At 38.6% G+C, this 15,800-nt stretch overlaps 1 protein-coding gene across 2 annotated transcripts in view; it reads right to left on the bottom strand.

Moving 5' to 3' along the window:
* Positions 1 to 15,579, bottom strand: part of MFSD14B (major facilitator superfamily domain containing 14B) — an 87,784-nt gene extending 72,205 nt beyond the window's left edge. Inside the window, exon 1 of one of the 2 annotated variants that reach the window (XM_016126013.2) lies at positions 15,205 to 15,579. In XM_016126013.2, coding sequence (XP_015981499.1) covers positions 15,205 to 15,300 — 96 coding nt within the window. In that variant the 5' untranslated portion in view covers positions 15,301 to 15,579. The remainder of the gene's footprint in view (positions 1 to 15,204) is intronic. The other variant, XM_016126011.2, reaches the window with a different exon arrangement.
* Positions 15,580 to 15,800: the final 221 nt, after the last annotated feature.

Below are 15,800 nucleotides of genomic sequence, written 5' to 3'. Positions count from 1 at the left end.
GGCGGATTACAGTCCTTGTGACCCAAGTCCCAGCTTTTGTCAAGCAGTTTCACCAAAAGACTCATCGGTGCCCTAGAAACCACTCTAGGCTGGTACTTCTATGTTCCCCGGCTCTTTAGCATCTCCCAAGCAGCGTATGAATGGCATGAAGTCTGTGCCCGCAACAACCCTAGGCAAAAGCCATGTGCCCCACTGGAGGTCCAAAGTGTCAGTGACACCTCCTTTGAAGAACCTGAAGTAGACTTCACTGAAATGCCTTGATCACAGGGCCTCAAGAATCTCTTGGTCTTTGTATGCACCTATTCTGGTTAGGTAGAGGCTTATCCCACTCAGACTGAGAAGGCCGGAGAAGTAGCCAGACTGCTCCTCTGAGAAATTGTTTCATGATTTGGCTTACCAACTACCATTGGCTCAGACAACGAGCCAGCCTTTGTAGCAGAAATAGTGCAGCCGCTAGCCAAGAGTTTAAATATTAAATGGAAATTGCATACTGCCTATCAACCACAGAGTTCAGGTCAAGTGGAATGCATAAACGGGACCCTTACGACTCAGTTGGTGGAAGGAAGTCCTCCCCATGGCACTATTAAGGATTAAGTTGGCCCCAATCAACAGACCAAGGGTAAGACTTTGGCCCCATTTTGGTCACACCAAAAACTGACCAACCTACGCACTGCAGAAGGCTGAGGACAACGTTTCATCAGGATGGCACCCCTAAAGACTCTTTTTCTTCTCCTCTTACTCCACATGTGTGGCACCAGTCTCCTCACTTCTTTACCTTGGACCCATTGCATGCAAAGGTACAGGATAGGGTCCAACATTGCCACTGGCTTCACTTCTGTAACCAGCCTACCTGAAGAGTACACCCTAAACACTACACTCTGCACTCATCAGGGGTTCCAATATTGGATGGGGCACATATAGGTTAAATCTGAGAGTGGCCAATCCTGCCAACAGCCTGAAAAATTAGGGGAAACCTGGGCGTGTTGGCGATGGACCTCAAGCTGAGGAAAGGTCCATAACCATGCAGAAGGCCCAGCAGTTGGAGATATTGTTCAATGTCTGCATAATCCAACCTCATCTAAGCCTACACTGTCTCCTAGGCCCCAAAGGCCAGAAATGTATGATCAGATAAAGAACACATTGGGCCAGAACCTAGGGAAGAACCTCTTTGTTGACCTAGCTGAGGGACAGCCCATGAACTTGGTGTCACTAAATGCTGGGTTTGTGGAGAAGTACATATAAGTGAATATTGGCCTTGGAAGGGAACTAGCCTAGATGCCTTTTACCTCCTCCAGGGGGACCACATGGAGGCTCGCTGCAAAGAGGTCAACCCCAGAGCTGGGTCCTCTCCTCAGAAGTAGTAGGGGAAGAATGTCTTGGCCAGATGGGTCCAGGATACACTCAGTGGGTTGGAGAAACCCCATGTAAAAGAATGCTATTTTTTTTTAATCACAAAGACCTAAACTGGTGGCCCAAGGCTCCTTCCTGGTATTGGGACAATAATACTGCAGCAAAAGTCGTCATGCTATGGAGATACGAGCCTCTAAACTAAAAGTTAGAAGAAGGAGATGATGCTCTCTTGTTGCAGAAATGTTGCAAAATCGGACTGACAAGAAACCAAGCACCACTTGGAGAGCGGGAGAACTCAAGTTTATTACTCTAGTGGTCCCAGAGGAGCTAGCAATCTGAAGATCTGGGCCCAGAGCTCAGGAGCAATTTCGCTTTTATAGAGCTTAGTTGGCATGAGCCGACTGGTTAATTTGTCCTCAGAAGGTTACAGACCTCAGGAGTTGCTATGGGTTATGGGCAGTTACAGAGCATGAGATTTTCACCCAGGAACTTAAGCAATACATCTGTTATCTAGACAGAACACTCAAAGGGGAGGGTGAGTTTTCAGTTGATCTCCAGATCACTCTGTCTTTGGGCCTATGCAGTAAGCATATCTACAGAAGCATAACAAAGACCTGATTATACAAGATTAGCGATGGGTGGAAAATTCCTGTTCACTCTGACCTAGTCCTGGGTCCAGGCATCAAAGAGGGGAATGTGGTAGCCTGACCCTGCCTGGTCATTTCCTGCTCAAAAGAGTTTGCTTCTGACTATCCTCTCCCCCACCTCAAGGACTCTCTGGTTAATATCAGTTATTTCATAGTTTGCCAACCATTTAATGTTCTTCCTTGTACCTGTAGCTCTGTAGGAAATGACAAGACTGTATAAAACTGACTGTATGTTACAATCGAGGCTCAGCCTTTAGATAAGAATCTGCTGACCCAGTGCTGGCATCAATAAACGCTGCTTCCTGCTTATAGTCTCAGTGTCCCGACCCGACTCTCTGGTTGAGAATCCCGCAACAGGGCTATGCTTGAATTAACCCTATATTCTACCCTGACATAGTTCTTTTATGTCACACATTCTTTGTATCATTTTTCCAGACCTTGTACCAACCAGGTCCTTCTTCAATAACACTACTTTTAAAGTATTCTTGCCAAAATCAAAAAACTTGGATTTACTTCAGCTCATTCTTAATGACCAGTTTATAGAAAATGCAGGTAAAATAAGACAGGCCTTGTGTGTTTCCAATTGTTGAAGCCGGATCATGAATATGGGGGAAGACTTATAACAAAATCTAAGTGAAAAAAAGAAAAGCTTTAAAAAGACTGTCAAAATACATATATATATATTTTATATTAAGAGTCTTATTGTAAGAAATTGGCTTACACATCTGTGGGAGCTTGTTTTATTTTGCATTTCCTTGATTACGAGTGAAGTTAAGCTTCTTTCCTATGGTTATTAGAAATTTACATTTTTGTATGAATTGTTTGCTCTTTTTTTTTCACTGAGAGGGTAATCTTTCATAGTGATTATAGGCCTTTCTTACTGTCAACATCAAATGTATTTATATTGCAGAATACTAAATTATTCATTGTCCCTCACCCACTGGCACCAATACTCTTTAAAAATAAAGGCAAATATACAAGTCATCAGTAATTGTTGAAGCCTTCAATACCCACTTTCAATAATGGATAGAATAATTAGACACTCCACAAGGAAATGTAAGATTTCAGTAACATTTATAGACATTTATATAACTAGATATTATAGACATTTATTGAAGACTCTACTCAACTACAGCAGAACATACATTCTTGGTGCACATGGAAAGACCATAAAACAAATCTGAATACATTTAAAAGGACAGAAATCATACGAACTATGTTCTTGACTATAATGTAATGAAACTAGAAATCAGTAACACAGGAAATTTGGAAAATTCACTAATATGTGGATATTAAACAACATACTCCTAAATAAACATGGGTCAAAGAAAAAAATCACAAGGAACGTTATAAAACTTTATAAAACACAACATAGCTGCTGAAGGCAGCTAAAGCGGTGTTTAGAGGTAAATTTATAGTTGTAAATGCCTAATTACAAGAGGATCTGAAATCAATAATCTAACGTTTTACTGTAAGAAACTAGGAAAGAGCAGACTAAACACAAAGCAAGAAAAAATAAAGATTAGAACAGAAATAAATGCCCAATACAGAATAAAAAAGCAACAAAGGAACACCTAAATCAAAGGTTGATTTTACGAAAATATCAAAAAATGATAAATCTTTAGTGAAACTAACCAAAAAATAAATAAAAGACTTAAATGACTAAAATTGTAAAAAAAAAAAAATTTTTAAAGAGTGGTTATATAGGCAATTGTGGGCAATTATAAGTCAATAGAATGGATGAACTAGATGAAATGGACAAATTCCTGTATTTACACAATCCACTAAGAGTGAATAATGAAAAAATAGAACATCTGAATAAACCTAGAACTAGTAAGGAGATTGAATCAATGACCAAACTTTCTGACAAATAAAGGCCCTGGACATGATGACTTCACTGGTAAATTCTAACAAACATTTAAAGAAGAACACCAATCCTTCCTAAATTCTTTTCAAAAGCAACTGAAGGCAACACTTCCTAACTAATTCTATGAAGTAATGGTTACCTGTACCAAAGCCAGATAAAGGTACTACAAGAAAAAGCCTCATACTAATGTAGGAAGGAGGCAAGTGAATTAAAATGTTAACTAAGCCACATTCAGAGGCTGCAATGTGCTGATCAGCCCTGCAGCCAGGCCAGGAGGATACCTTCAGAACAAAGGAAGAGTTAGTTCTATTGGGATTGCTAACAGCCCATTCTCCACACCAGTGAAGGTGAAAACAGGAACCAAGAGTCATTATCTATATCAAAAGAAATCGGTTAACAAAGTCTTTTAAACAATAACACACAGGAACTAAAGAATGATATATAAACTGAACTCTCTGAACACTCACCACCCCCCTACTTACTATCTTTCCAAGCCTCTCTAGGTCCCTCCCTCTCACTCTCTGAGAGAAGACCCCACTCTGTGGAGTGTTGCTTCTTTTCTAACAAACATTCCTTTTGACTCTAACTTTGGCATATATGTTGAATTCTTTCTACACTCTCAAACAAAAGACCCTCTTCTCGTGGTACAGGGCTTGGTCTCCCCGTCACTTGGGAAAATTTGCCTTGTGCTATATCAATACTATTGATGCAAAAAATCCTAAACAAAATACTAGCAAATTGAATTTGGCAGTATAGTAAAAGGGTTATACACCATGACTAATTGAAATTTATTCCTAAAATGTAACAACAATTCACATATGAAAATCAATCAATGGAATGCCACATAGAAATTAAGGGGGGAAAAACCCCCACATAATCATCTCACTTGATACAGAAAGGGCATATGACAAAATTAACACACTTTCATGATAAAAAAAAATCCAAAAACAAAGGCCACATATGAAAAATCTACACCTAACATCACAATAGTGAAAGGCTGAAGAAGCTTTTCCTCTTAGACTAGAAAGAAAAAAAGGATACCTGCTTTCACCACTTCTATACAACACAGTATCGGAAGTACTAGCCAGAGTAATTAGAGAAGGAAAAGGAATAAAAGGCATCCAAACTTATATATCTTATATATAGAAAACCTGAAGGTTACACACACACACACACACACACACACACACACACACACACCCTAATAGAGCTAATAAATGAATTCAGCAAAATTAGGAACAGAGCTACAATATGACCCAGCAACCCCTCTTCTGGGTATCTACTAGAAAAATTTGAAAACATTCATTTGTAAAGATATATGTATCCCTATGTTCACTGTAGCATTTTTCATGGTAGCCAAGACACGGAAATATCCAATCTTCAGTGGATGACTGGATAAAGAAGATGTGGTACATATATACAATGGAAAACTACTCGGTCATAAGAAGAATAAATACTGTAATATGTGTCGACATAGATGGATCCCAAGACTATTATGCTAAGCGAAATAAGCCAGTTGAAAAGGAAAAGAACAATAAGATTTCACTCCTATGTGGTATATAAAACAGAAAGCAACAAGTGAACAAACAAAACAAACTCACAGATAACAAAATGGTGGTTGTCGGAGGGATGGGCGAGTGGGGCGAGGATGAAGAGAGTAAAGAGAGTCAAATATACAGGCGCGGACAGAGACTAGACTTTGGGCAGTGAGCACACAATGCGATATATAGATAAGTTACAGAACTGTACACTTGAAAATCATATAATGTTATTAACCAATGTCACGCCAATAAATCTATTTATTTATTTATTTTTTAAAAAAGCACCTTGGTCCTTGACAACACTGTTTAACTGCTAAATGAACTAATCTTGGAACTGTCTTTCCTCTAGATTTCTTGTTAAATAAGTTAATAAATCTCCTAATTATAAAACAATGGACGGGAGGATCTGAACAAACTCCTAAGCAAAGATGATATACAGATGGCAAATAAGCATATGAAAGGATGCTCAATAAGTCATTAAAAAATACAAAGTTGAAGGGGTAGGGTTAAATAAGTGATAGCATAGGAGACTTTTTCAGGCAGCAAAACTATTCTATATGATACTGCAATGGTAGATAAATGACATTACGTCTTTGTCAAAATGCACAGGCCTTCAGAGCAGAGTGAACCTTACTAAATGCTAATTAGAAAAAAAAATTGTTTAGGTGGTCAGGTAATCCCAGCACAGAATGTAGAATGTGACAGAGAAGCTACTTTACTACAAATGTATTAATCAATTTCATTGACAAAGGCAGGGAAAAGTTGATGATCTAAGTAACATTAGGAATTAGTGGAGACTCTAAGCACTATCTCTAATTGATAAGGTTGTTCTCCACAAGGGTAGAGGTAACAATTTTGAAACCACTATACATATATACTGGAATTGAACAATTAAGTAAATGGTGGCAAATGGTGGGAATCCGTTTCTTACTGCTGAAGTGGAAGGTTATAACTAAACAAGGGAAGGAAGCTAGGATGAATGATGTAATAATGGATCAGAGTTGGAGATGTCTTCATGAACTCAGCTTCATAAAGATACGGGTGGTCACATACAGAAATATTTACAGATGTATGTATATACATGGCCTAGTATATACACATATATATACTTCCTCTGTTAGCTGAGAGGGGCTAAAAGCAATAACGCTGCAGTAGCCCAACAGTAATAAGCATCTAGTGTCTAGGCCTTGGTTTCAAATACCACTTCTCTGATAAAAGGAATCAGGGTTCCTAGGTGAAACAGTCAATTCTACAACTGGGGCAGGAAATATACAAGAGGAGCCTGAACATTCTATAGTGCCAGAATATTAAGTACACAAAAAAATGGTGGGGTGAGGTATTACAAAGAACTCTCAATGGTCAAACCTGGAACAATATGAGCACTGAAATAAACAAACAGTAATAGATTATAATCCCAATTATAAAGTAAATATCTGGGTCTATACAAATAAAATGGTTTAATAAACAATCAAGGGAGAATGGATAAATCTGAGCATAGGAATTCCAAATAATTTATGTAGATACCCTGCCCTCAAGGAGATGGAGTGTAACTTCCATTTCTTAAATATAAGCTGCACATAGTGACTCCCTTCCAGAGTACAGAATAAAAAAAGGAAAAAGTAACTTTACAGTGGGGAACCTGACAAACACTAAACTCAGACAGAAGATCACCATCTGTATCCTTCATATGATGTAATGAAAATTGTTCTTCAATTCTGTGGGCTTCCTCCCCTAAACCCGTAATCCCACTTTAATCAAGAAGAAAATAAAAGGTGAATCCCAATTAATGGACATTCACCAAATTCCTAACTAGTACTTGTCAAAATTGTGAAGCTCATCAAAAACAAGAAAAGTCTGAGAAACTATCACAACGCAGAGGAACTTCAGGACATGTGACAAGTGAATGTAATGAAATACTGGAACGGAAAAGGCATTCAATAAAAACCAAGAAAACCTGAATAAAGTATGGGCTTTAGTTGATAATAATGTATGCATATAGGTTCAATTAAGTTTGACAAATATACTATACTAACATAAGATGCTACTAGGAGGAAATAGGTGTGAGGTATATGAAAACTATACTACCTTTGCAATTTTTCTATAAATTAAAACTATTCTAAAATAAACCTAATTTAATGGAATTATCATATGACTCAGCAATCTCTCTTCTAGGTATCTACTCTAAAAATTTGAAAACATTTATCCATAAAGATATATGCACCGATGTCCACTGCAGCATTATTCATGGTGGCCAAGACATGGAAACAACCTAAGTGCCCTTTGTTAGATGATTGGATAAAGAAAATGGAGTGTGTGTGTGTGTGTGTGTGTAATGAACTATTACTTAGACATAAGAAAAGATGAAATAACTGCCATTTGTGACAACATGGATAGATCTTGAGATTATCATGCCAAAACAAAATAAGTCACACAGAAAAAGTTGAGAATCGTATGATTTCACTCACACGTGAGGTATAAAACTGAAACCAACCAACGAACAAGATAAACAAAAACTCACACACAGACAACAGTTTAGTGGTTACTAGAGGGAAGTAGAAGTAGGAGGTACAAAAGGGTAAAGGGGGTCAACTATATGGTGATGGAAGGAGATTTGACTTTGGTGGGTGGCGAACACAATATGAATGATGTATTATTGAATCGTACACTTGAAACCTATATAATTTTATTAACCAATGTCACCTCAGTAAATTTAAAAACTCTTATTTAAAAAGCGATTAAGACTACAAAATATCTGAAGGAAGAAAAGGAAAGAGTAGTGGAAAAACTAAGTGCGATTAATATTAGAGCAGGGGTTGGCAAACTACAGTGAACAGCCCAAATCCACTGCCAGTTTCTCATTCATTTATGTACATCTATGGCTATTTTTGTATTATACTGGCAGAACTGAGTAGCTACAACAGAGACTACACGGCTGCCAAGCCTAAATTATTTACTGATAAGTTCCTTAGAGAAAACAGTTTGCTGACCCTAATATAAATAAATGGCATACAAAAGGGAGTTTGTTAAATATCAATAACTTAATATACCAATATCTGAGAAGCTACTGGCAGTCCTTGTCTTCCCTGAGCAGAGGCAAGTACTTCCTTCCACATCCCTGTAATCATTTAACACAAATCTTCCTCTTATACTACACGACACCTCTCAAAGGTAGGTATTGCATGGTATTTCTCTAAATGTACCCTGAACTCAGCAGATAATAGGTTTTTGTAGCAGAAAATGTTGACTTCTCGTACTGCCCAAGAGATATGTGCTAACGAATTTCAAATTGTGTTCATGTTTCAGCAATTGTGTGCCTGGGCAGAGTAGTCACACCTCCTTGAGACTGCAGGCTAGAGAGCTCTTCAGGCCCAGGAGTTGAATTCTGAATAGGAAAACTGACAATAATTCAATGATCTAAGTTAGGAATGAGCCACGTAGCCCAAATATGGTCAATGAAATATGAGGGGAAATTAGTGGGAAGGTTTATGGACTTTTCTTCACTCTTCTGGGAACATGAAACAAAACACTGTTTCCTGTTTGGGGGCACTGTTGTTTAAGGATGATACTTAGTATTATCAACCTTCTTAAGACTACAAGGGGTCAATCCTAAAGACCAAAGCCTGTATACTGAGAAAGGCAGAGCATATGAATGTAATTAACCCACCAAGTCCTTTGTGATATCAAACTGCTACACCAAGTACACTAGTCCTAGACTTCCTATAATGTGCAATAATAGATCCCCCTATCATCAAATACATCATTACATCATGCACAATGCTAGCATAATTAAAAATGAAATATATGAATTTTATGAGTAAGCTAAGGAACCAAGACTATAACTGTATAAACTGATGGTTCTATTGTACATCTAAGCAGAAAAAGAAATTATTTTAAAATATGCTAATTGAAAACTAGTACTCCATAGTTGGAAAGCGCTGCCACAAGATTGAGTCCACACATACAAAGACATACATGAAAAGTACGTTTCACTATAAGCTCTCATTATGTTAATAATGTACACATTTGCTATTTTTTATCTATATGTATCTGGTTAGTGAAATGTTCCATCAAAAACAAAATGTTTTTGAAAACCAAATAAATGACTTCACCTAAAGGCTTTGCTTTTCTTCCTCTTAATATTAGAATGGAAGTAGGAAAAATAATTTTACTGTGTATTTCTCCAGATAAACAACTTTTCCACAAAAATTATACATTTGTTCTCAGCACATTAAATAGTTGGATAAATGAGATAGTTATCATGTTGGACAGACTAAGCATTCATTAACTATTTCTAAAATAACTGCTTTTCACTCAACTTTCAAATTCTTAATTTACCAACCACCACCCAACTTAAAGCAAAGCAAAGCACCAAGAACTATTTTTTAAATATTCCTATCTCTATCAACATTTTTTAAGAATGGAAATGTTCAATTCCAACTGATTAATTCATTCAACATGTTTGTTGAGCTCTATTATATGTCAGTAAGATGCTGGAGACAATGGTAGCAATAAAAGAACCCACCTCTGTTTATTTCCATTTTTTTACATACCTATTTCATGGAATGTAAAAAAAATGGAAATAAACACTCTGAAGGACAAGGCCAGTCTGATACAAAGGATCCTGAGCTATACACAGGCAAAAATTATCCTATAATAGCAGCAACAGATACCATGCCACACATTACAATCTTTTGAGATAGGAACTATTATCATCCCTATTTTAGTAGATGTCAAAACTCAGGCGCATTGAGTAACTTGCCCAATTCAAATGGTAAGTCCATCCAGAGTCATATACATCCAGAGTACTAACCACTGTATTACTTACAGTACGTTTCTTAGAGAGTTCAAATTTCTCCATAAATAGAATTAGCAAAGATATATACATATGGCAGGTAGCCTACCTGCAGCAACCTGAGCAAGAGATAACAGGAGTCAACTGTAGACAGATCCTCAAAGTAAAAAGTGCAGACCTTTACTTACCCACTCATCCACCCCTTTCCCCACACTAAGGAGACTAGCTTGGCCAGTGTGTACCTGGGCAAAGTGACAGTCTCTACCAACCCACACACCTGCTTTCTCAATATGATCTGAAAAGTTCAGATGAACTAGAGCATATGGCTTTTGCCAATCAGGTCATCTGCTGTCAACTGGAAAAAGATAAGGTTGAAAGTTACTCCCATTTGTCCCACACATGATCCTGAACTTAAAGACCATAGTACCCAGTAAACATCAGTGACTTGACAATATGGAAGCAAAAGAGAGAGAGAGACTGTCATGTACACCAACTGAATAGAATTTGGAGTCCACATATAAACCCATATATGTGTGTCCAACTGACTTTCGGCTATAGTACCAAATCCATTCAATGCGAGAAAGGACAGTCTCTTTAAAAAACAGTGCTGAGACAACTGAATTTCTACATATGAAGAATGAAGTTAGAACCCTATCTCAGATCATATACAAAAATTAACTCAAAAAGAATGAATGACCTCAGCTAAAGCCATAAAACTCCTAGAAGAAAAAACAGAGGTAAATCTTGGATTTAGTAATAGATTCTTTGACATGACTCCAAAATTATAAGCAACAAAAGAAAAAGCAGATAATGGCTTCATAAAAATTACAAACTTTAAATAAGACTTCATCAAAATTTAAAACTTCTGTGCATTAAAGGACACAGTCAATAGAGTGAAAAGCAACCTGTGGAGAAAACATTTGTAAAACATGTATTTGATAAGGTGCTAATATCCCGAATATATAAGGAACTTTTACAACTTAACTACAAAAAAACTCCAATAACCCCATTTAAAATGGGCAAAAGACCTGAATAGACATTTCTCCAAAAAAGATATACAAACAGCCAACAAACATGAAAAATGCTCAACATCACTATTAGATGACTGAAAAATCAAAACCACAAGATAACTCATACCCACCAGGATGGGTACTATCCAGAACAAAAACAAAACAACAGAAAATAACAAGGCTGATGAGGATGTGGAGAAATTAGAAATCTGTGCACTACGGGAATGGTACAGCCATTATGGGAAATGGTATGGTAGTTCAAATAATTAAAACTAGAATTACCCAGGGATCCCACAATTCCATTTCTGGATAGATATACAAAAGAATTGAAAGCAGGTTCTCAAAGAGATAACTATACACTCATGTGTCAGCAGCATTATTCACAATAGCCAAAAGATAGAGGCAACCCAAGTGCTAATCAACAGGCATATAAAATGAAATAGTCAATCAAAAAGGAAAGAAATCATGACACATGCCACACATGCCTTCGACAGCCTTGAAGAAAAAAGGTGTCAACAACAACTAGATGACATCAAGTCTAAGTGAAATAAACCAGTCACAAAAAGACAAAAAGTATATGATTTCACTTATATAAGGTATCTAGAGTAGTCAGCCTCAGAAACTGAAAGCAGAATGGTGGTTACTATGGGATTGGGGATGGCATAAATTGGGAGTAGCTGTTTAACAGATACACTTTCAGTTTCACAAGATTAAAAAACTCTGGAAATTGATTGTACAACAATGTGAATATACTTAACACTAATGAATTGTACACTTAAAATCAGTTAAAATGGTAAACTTTGCTACATGGCAATTAAAATATATCCTAAATCTACTGTATTTCCATATATTGGCAACAAACAATTGTGAATTTAATTTTTTAAAGAATTTACATTTATATTACATTGCTATTACATGTATAACAAAATCAAGAAATATGAAATAGAGAATAATCTGACCAATGATGTGAAAGAATTGTACAATGAAAATTATAAAACACAAGTGAGAGAAATTAAAGATCTAGAATAAATGAAAGCTACCTTGTCCATGGATCACAAGACTCAATATTGTTTTCAATTCTTTCCAAACTGATCTTCAGTGTCAACAAAATTCCAATGAAAATACCAGAAGGCTTCTTTTTGTAGAAATTTATAAGTTGATTCTACAATTCTAAAATGCAAAGGACCTAGAATAGCCAAAACAATTTTAAGAAAAATCAAGGTTGTAGAACTAACTCTACTTGTTTTAGATCTTATTATGAACCTCCAATAATGGATATTGAGTGGTACTGATATAAAAGATAAACAGATCAATGAAACATAATAGAGAATCCAGAATAGACTGACACACATATGAATAACTGAATTTTGACAAAGCTACAAAAGCAATTTGGTGACTAAAAAAGTCTTCGAAAAATTATGCAATAATTGGTTATCTTTATACAAAAATAAAACCACTTCCATCCATACATTGCATCACATAAAAAATTATTTTACGCTTCCCCTTTATTGAAGATAATAATACCTTTCCCTTCTATTATTCAAGTCAATACTTCTCTTTGCCAAACAAGGTAGAAAAAAGTTGTCAACCCTGTACATGGACAGTCCTCCCCTAGACTATTAGTAGCATCTAAGAACCTGAAACCATGAAATCAAGCTATAAGGAAATTCCAACACATTAAAATAAAATCAAGTCCTGGGTTATACAAAATAGCACCTGGAAGTGATAAGACACAGAAACTGCAAGAAGAAAAGATGTATAATTTGGGGGGTAATGGCATATGACATAAACATATACGACTAAAGATGTTCACTGCTTTCACATACATTCCAGATAGCTAGCACCAGTGGCAAGACTGCCATTTGCTCATGCTACTCATCTAAGTAAAGCAAGCACCAAGAAAACTCATTTTCTGTATTCATAAGCATTAATACTGATCCTATGCACCTTCAGAGACAAGGCAAGCCTGTCTAGGTTTCTTCGAGTACACATCCCTCAAAAGTTCCTACTCTGAGCATAGAAAACGAACAATTTTAATTTTTAGGTGGGGTTCTACTTCCTGTATAGATTAGTAAATGGGGAAGAACTGAATACTTTTGTCAGTCAGGGATTATCCATACATTCTGACCAATCATTCATGCCAAAAATATTGAGAAATAAGAATAACACTTAATATTTATTGAGGGCTTACTAGATGCCAGGTTGCAGTAACTTTCACAATCCTCTGAGGTAAACACTATTATTCATTTGCCCAAAGTTAAACAGGTAATAAAAGGAGGAAACTGGGATTCCAAGCATGCTCATCTAATCACTATGCTATAATGCTTTAACCTGCCAAGTTATTTACTATCCTTTAAGCCAAGGGAAGCCAATGGAAAAAATTAAGGATGGCAGTAATATTTACATGTTAGATCACACTATAATACACACTGTGGAGGGCAGACTGATGGTGAGGAAATCAAGTCTCAAGAGAGGTCAAAAACTAGGTCAAATATGCTGAGGAACTGAACCACAAGAATGCAGAGAGGAGAAAACCTTAATCTTTACCTGGTAAACTTAGCTAGACTTAGTAGCATGTTGAACGTTGTTAAGTATAAGAAGGGGTGAAGGAGGCTACTGCTCAGGTTACTAGCTTGGCCATTGGTTCGTGATTACTGTCTATCAATTCAAAAAAGGAAGAGCTGGCAATTTGGTTTTGTTTAGGGGCAGGAAGATGACAAGTCTACTTTTACATAATCAGAAATAAAACAATAAAAACTAATTTTATAGACTATTCCTCCCCCTACCAAGATAAATTTCCCACTTTCCAGAAATCTTATCTTTGAAATAAGGACCCCAAGTGCTTTTTCAAAAATAAGAAGTCACTTGGGGGTGGGAGGAACACACAGGACGGGACTTCAACATTACCTAGCCCTCTTTTTACAAATTAGGTACTGAGTGTCAAGGCTGTGTCAGTACCCTGCCTGGTGCACACTGGCTCTGGTAGAACCAGGAATAGAAACCAGCTCTGCTGGCTCCATTCTTCTATGACTCTTTCTACTTTACCTGTCCTCCAAATTCTACTAATGAGACTCACATCACCAAATATAATCAATAAGCATTCTTTGAAAGCAAATTTAGATATGTAAGCTAAAAGTTTGAAGCTGACTGCATATATTTAATTTTCATAAAATTTCTATTTTTCTTTGGAAAAACGTTTGCCTGGTGTTAGTTTCTAGTCATTGTCACGTTTCTATATTTCCTGTCCTAAATAGACACACACATAGAAAAAGGTCTTGAAGAAATGACACTCATGCTTAGAGTTTCACCATAAAAAACCACAGGGCCACTGAAAAAACTTGTTCTGCCGAATCCAGGCTAATTAAAACGGGGCTTCAGACGCCATCTGACTGAATTTCACGTAAAACTGGGAGAAGAGACCGGCCTGAACATGCTCCTCAGCCGGACCCTGAGACCCGCGGCTTCCTCTGAAATCCTATTCCCCAACCGCTCGCTCCTGTGACCGCTTAGAAAACGAGGACCGAACAGGGAGGGAGGCGCTACCCAGCCTCTATCGCCAACTTCCTTGTCGAGGTCCGAACGCCGGTTCTAAAGGCGCCCCACACATCATTTAAATAGGCTTGACCAGAAACTGAACTGTGAAAATGGCAGCGACTGTCTTGCATGAATGGCAAATTCTGAGAACAAATTGCTTATACTCATGGTCCCAAGTCTGGCGTCTGTTGAAACAACCAAACCACTTAGTTTGTCTAGCGATGAGCGGCGCTAGAAAAGCCTAGTGATGAATTCGCCCGGCTCACTCAGAAAATGACGGGCTTCCAAGAGCCTGAGACTCTGCCCAGAGCCGACGCGCACGGTCAGCGTCTTCCCTAACCCCCGGAGGCGAGTCCGGGCACCGCTCCGAAGCTGCCTCGGATTCTGACCGCGACCCCGCCCAACCTCCCTTGACTAGGAGCCTCGAGCTGAACAACGCTGCTGGACCCCTGCCCATGCTCACCGAACTGCCGCCCGCGGCCTGCGCGCCAGCGCGCTTCTCTGGCATGGCTCCGGTTTCGGGCTCCAACGCCGCCTTCTCCTGTGGCTTCGCGCTCATGCTGCGGCCTTGCCCGCGCCGCCTAGGGAAACTGTGCGACAACCGCGACGCCGCAAAAGCGGCGGCGGGATCCACGCCCTCATGGGCTCCGCGGCCCGTAACGGCCTGCGGGTCGGGGGGCCGAAGATCCGAAGATGGAGCGGGGAGGGGGGCGAGAAGACGCAAGCAGCCGTGAACGTGGCCAGTCCCAGCTACCAGCGGCGTCTGCGGATGGTGCCCCGCGGTCAGGAGTCGGCACCTCCCCCTCCTCGAGCACTGGGACACCACCGGGAAGCTTCCAGCAGCGCTCCGCCCACCTCAGACCCCGCCTCCATGCCTGCTCGCGGGCGTGGCGAGAGGGCTTCGCAGCGCGCCGGAAGTACGTCATTTCCAAGGGCCCGGATCCCCCTTTTTTTTTCTTAATGAAATAGAGACTGGTTTGCGAAACCGTAGTCTTAGACATGAGGAGTTTTGGTAGAGGCAGCAGCTCTGGTCATGGTTTGGCTCCAAACCGCCAAACA

This window comes from Rousettus aegyptiacus, unplaced genomic scaffold, assembly GCF_014176215.1.
Source record: "Rousettus aegyptiacus isolate mRouAeg1 unplaced genomic scaffold, mRouAeg1.p scaffold_m13_p_3, whole genome shotgun sequence".
In the NCBI taxonomy this organism is placed as follows: Eukaryota; Metazoa; Chordata; class Mammalia; order Chiroptera; family Pteropodidae; genus Rousettus; species Rousettus aegyptiacus.
The sequence above is the reverse complement of the archived record's forward strand: the minus strand, read 5'-3'. Positions and strand labels throughout refer to the sequence as shown.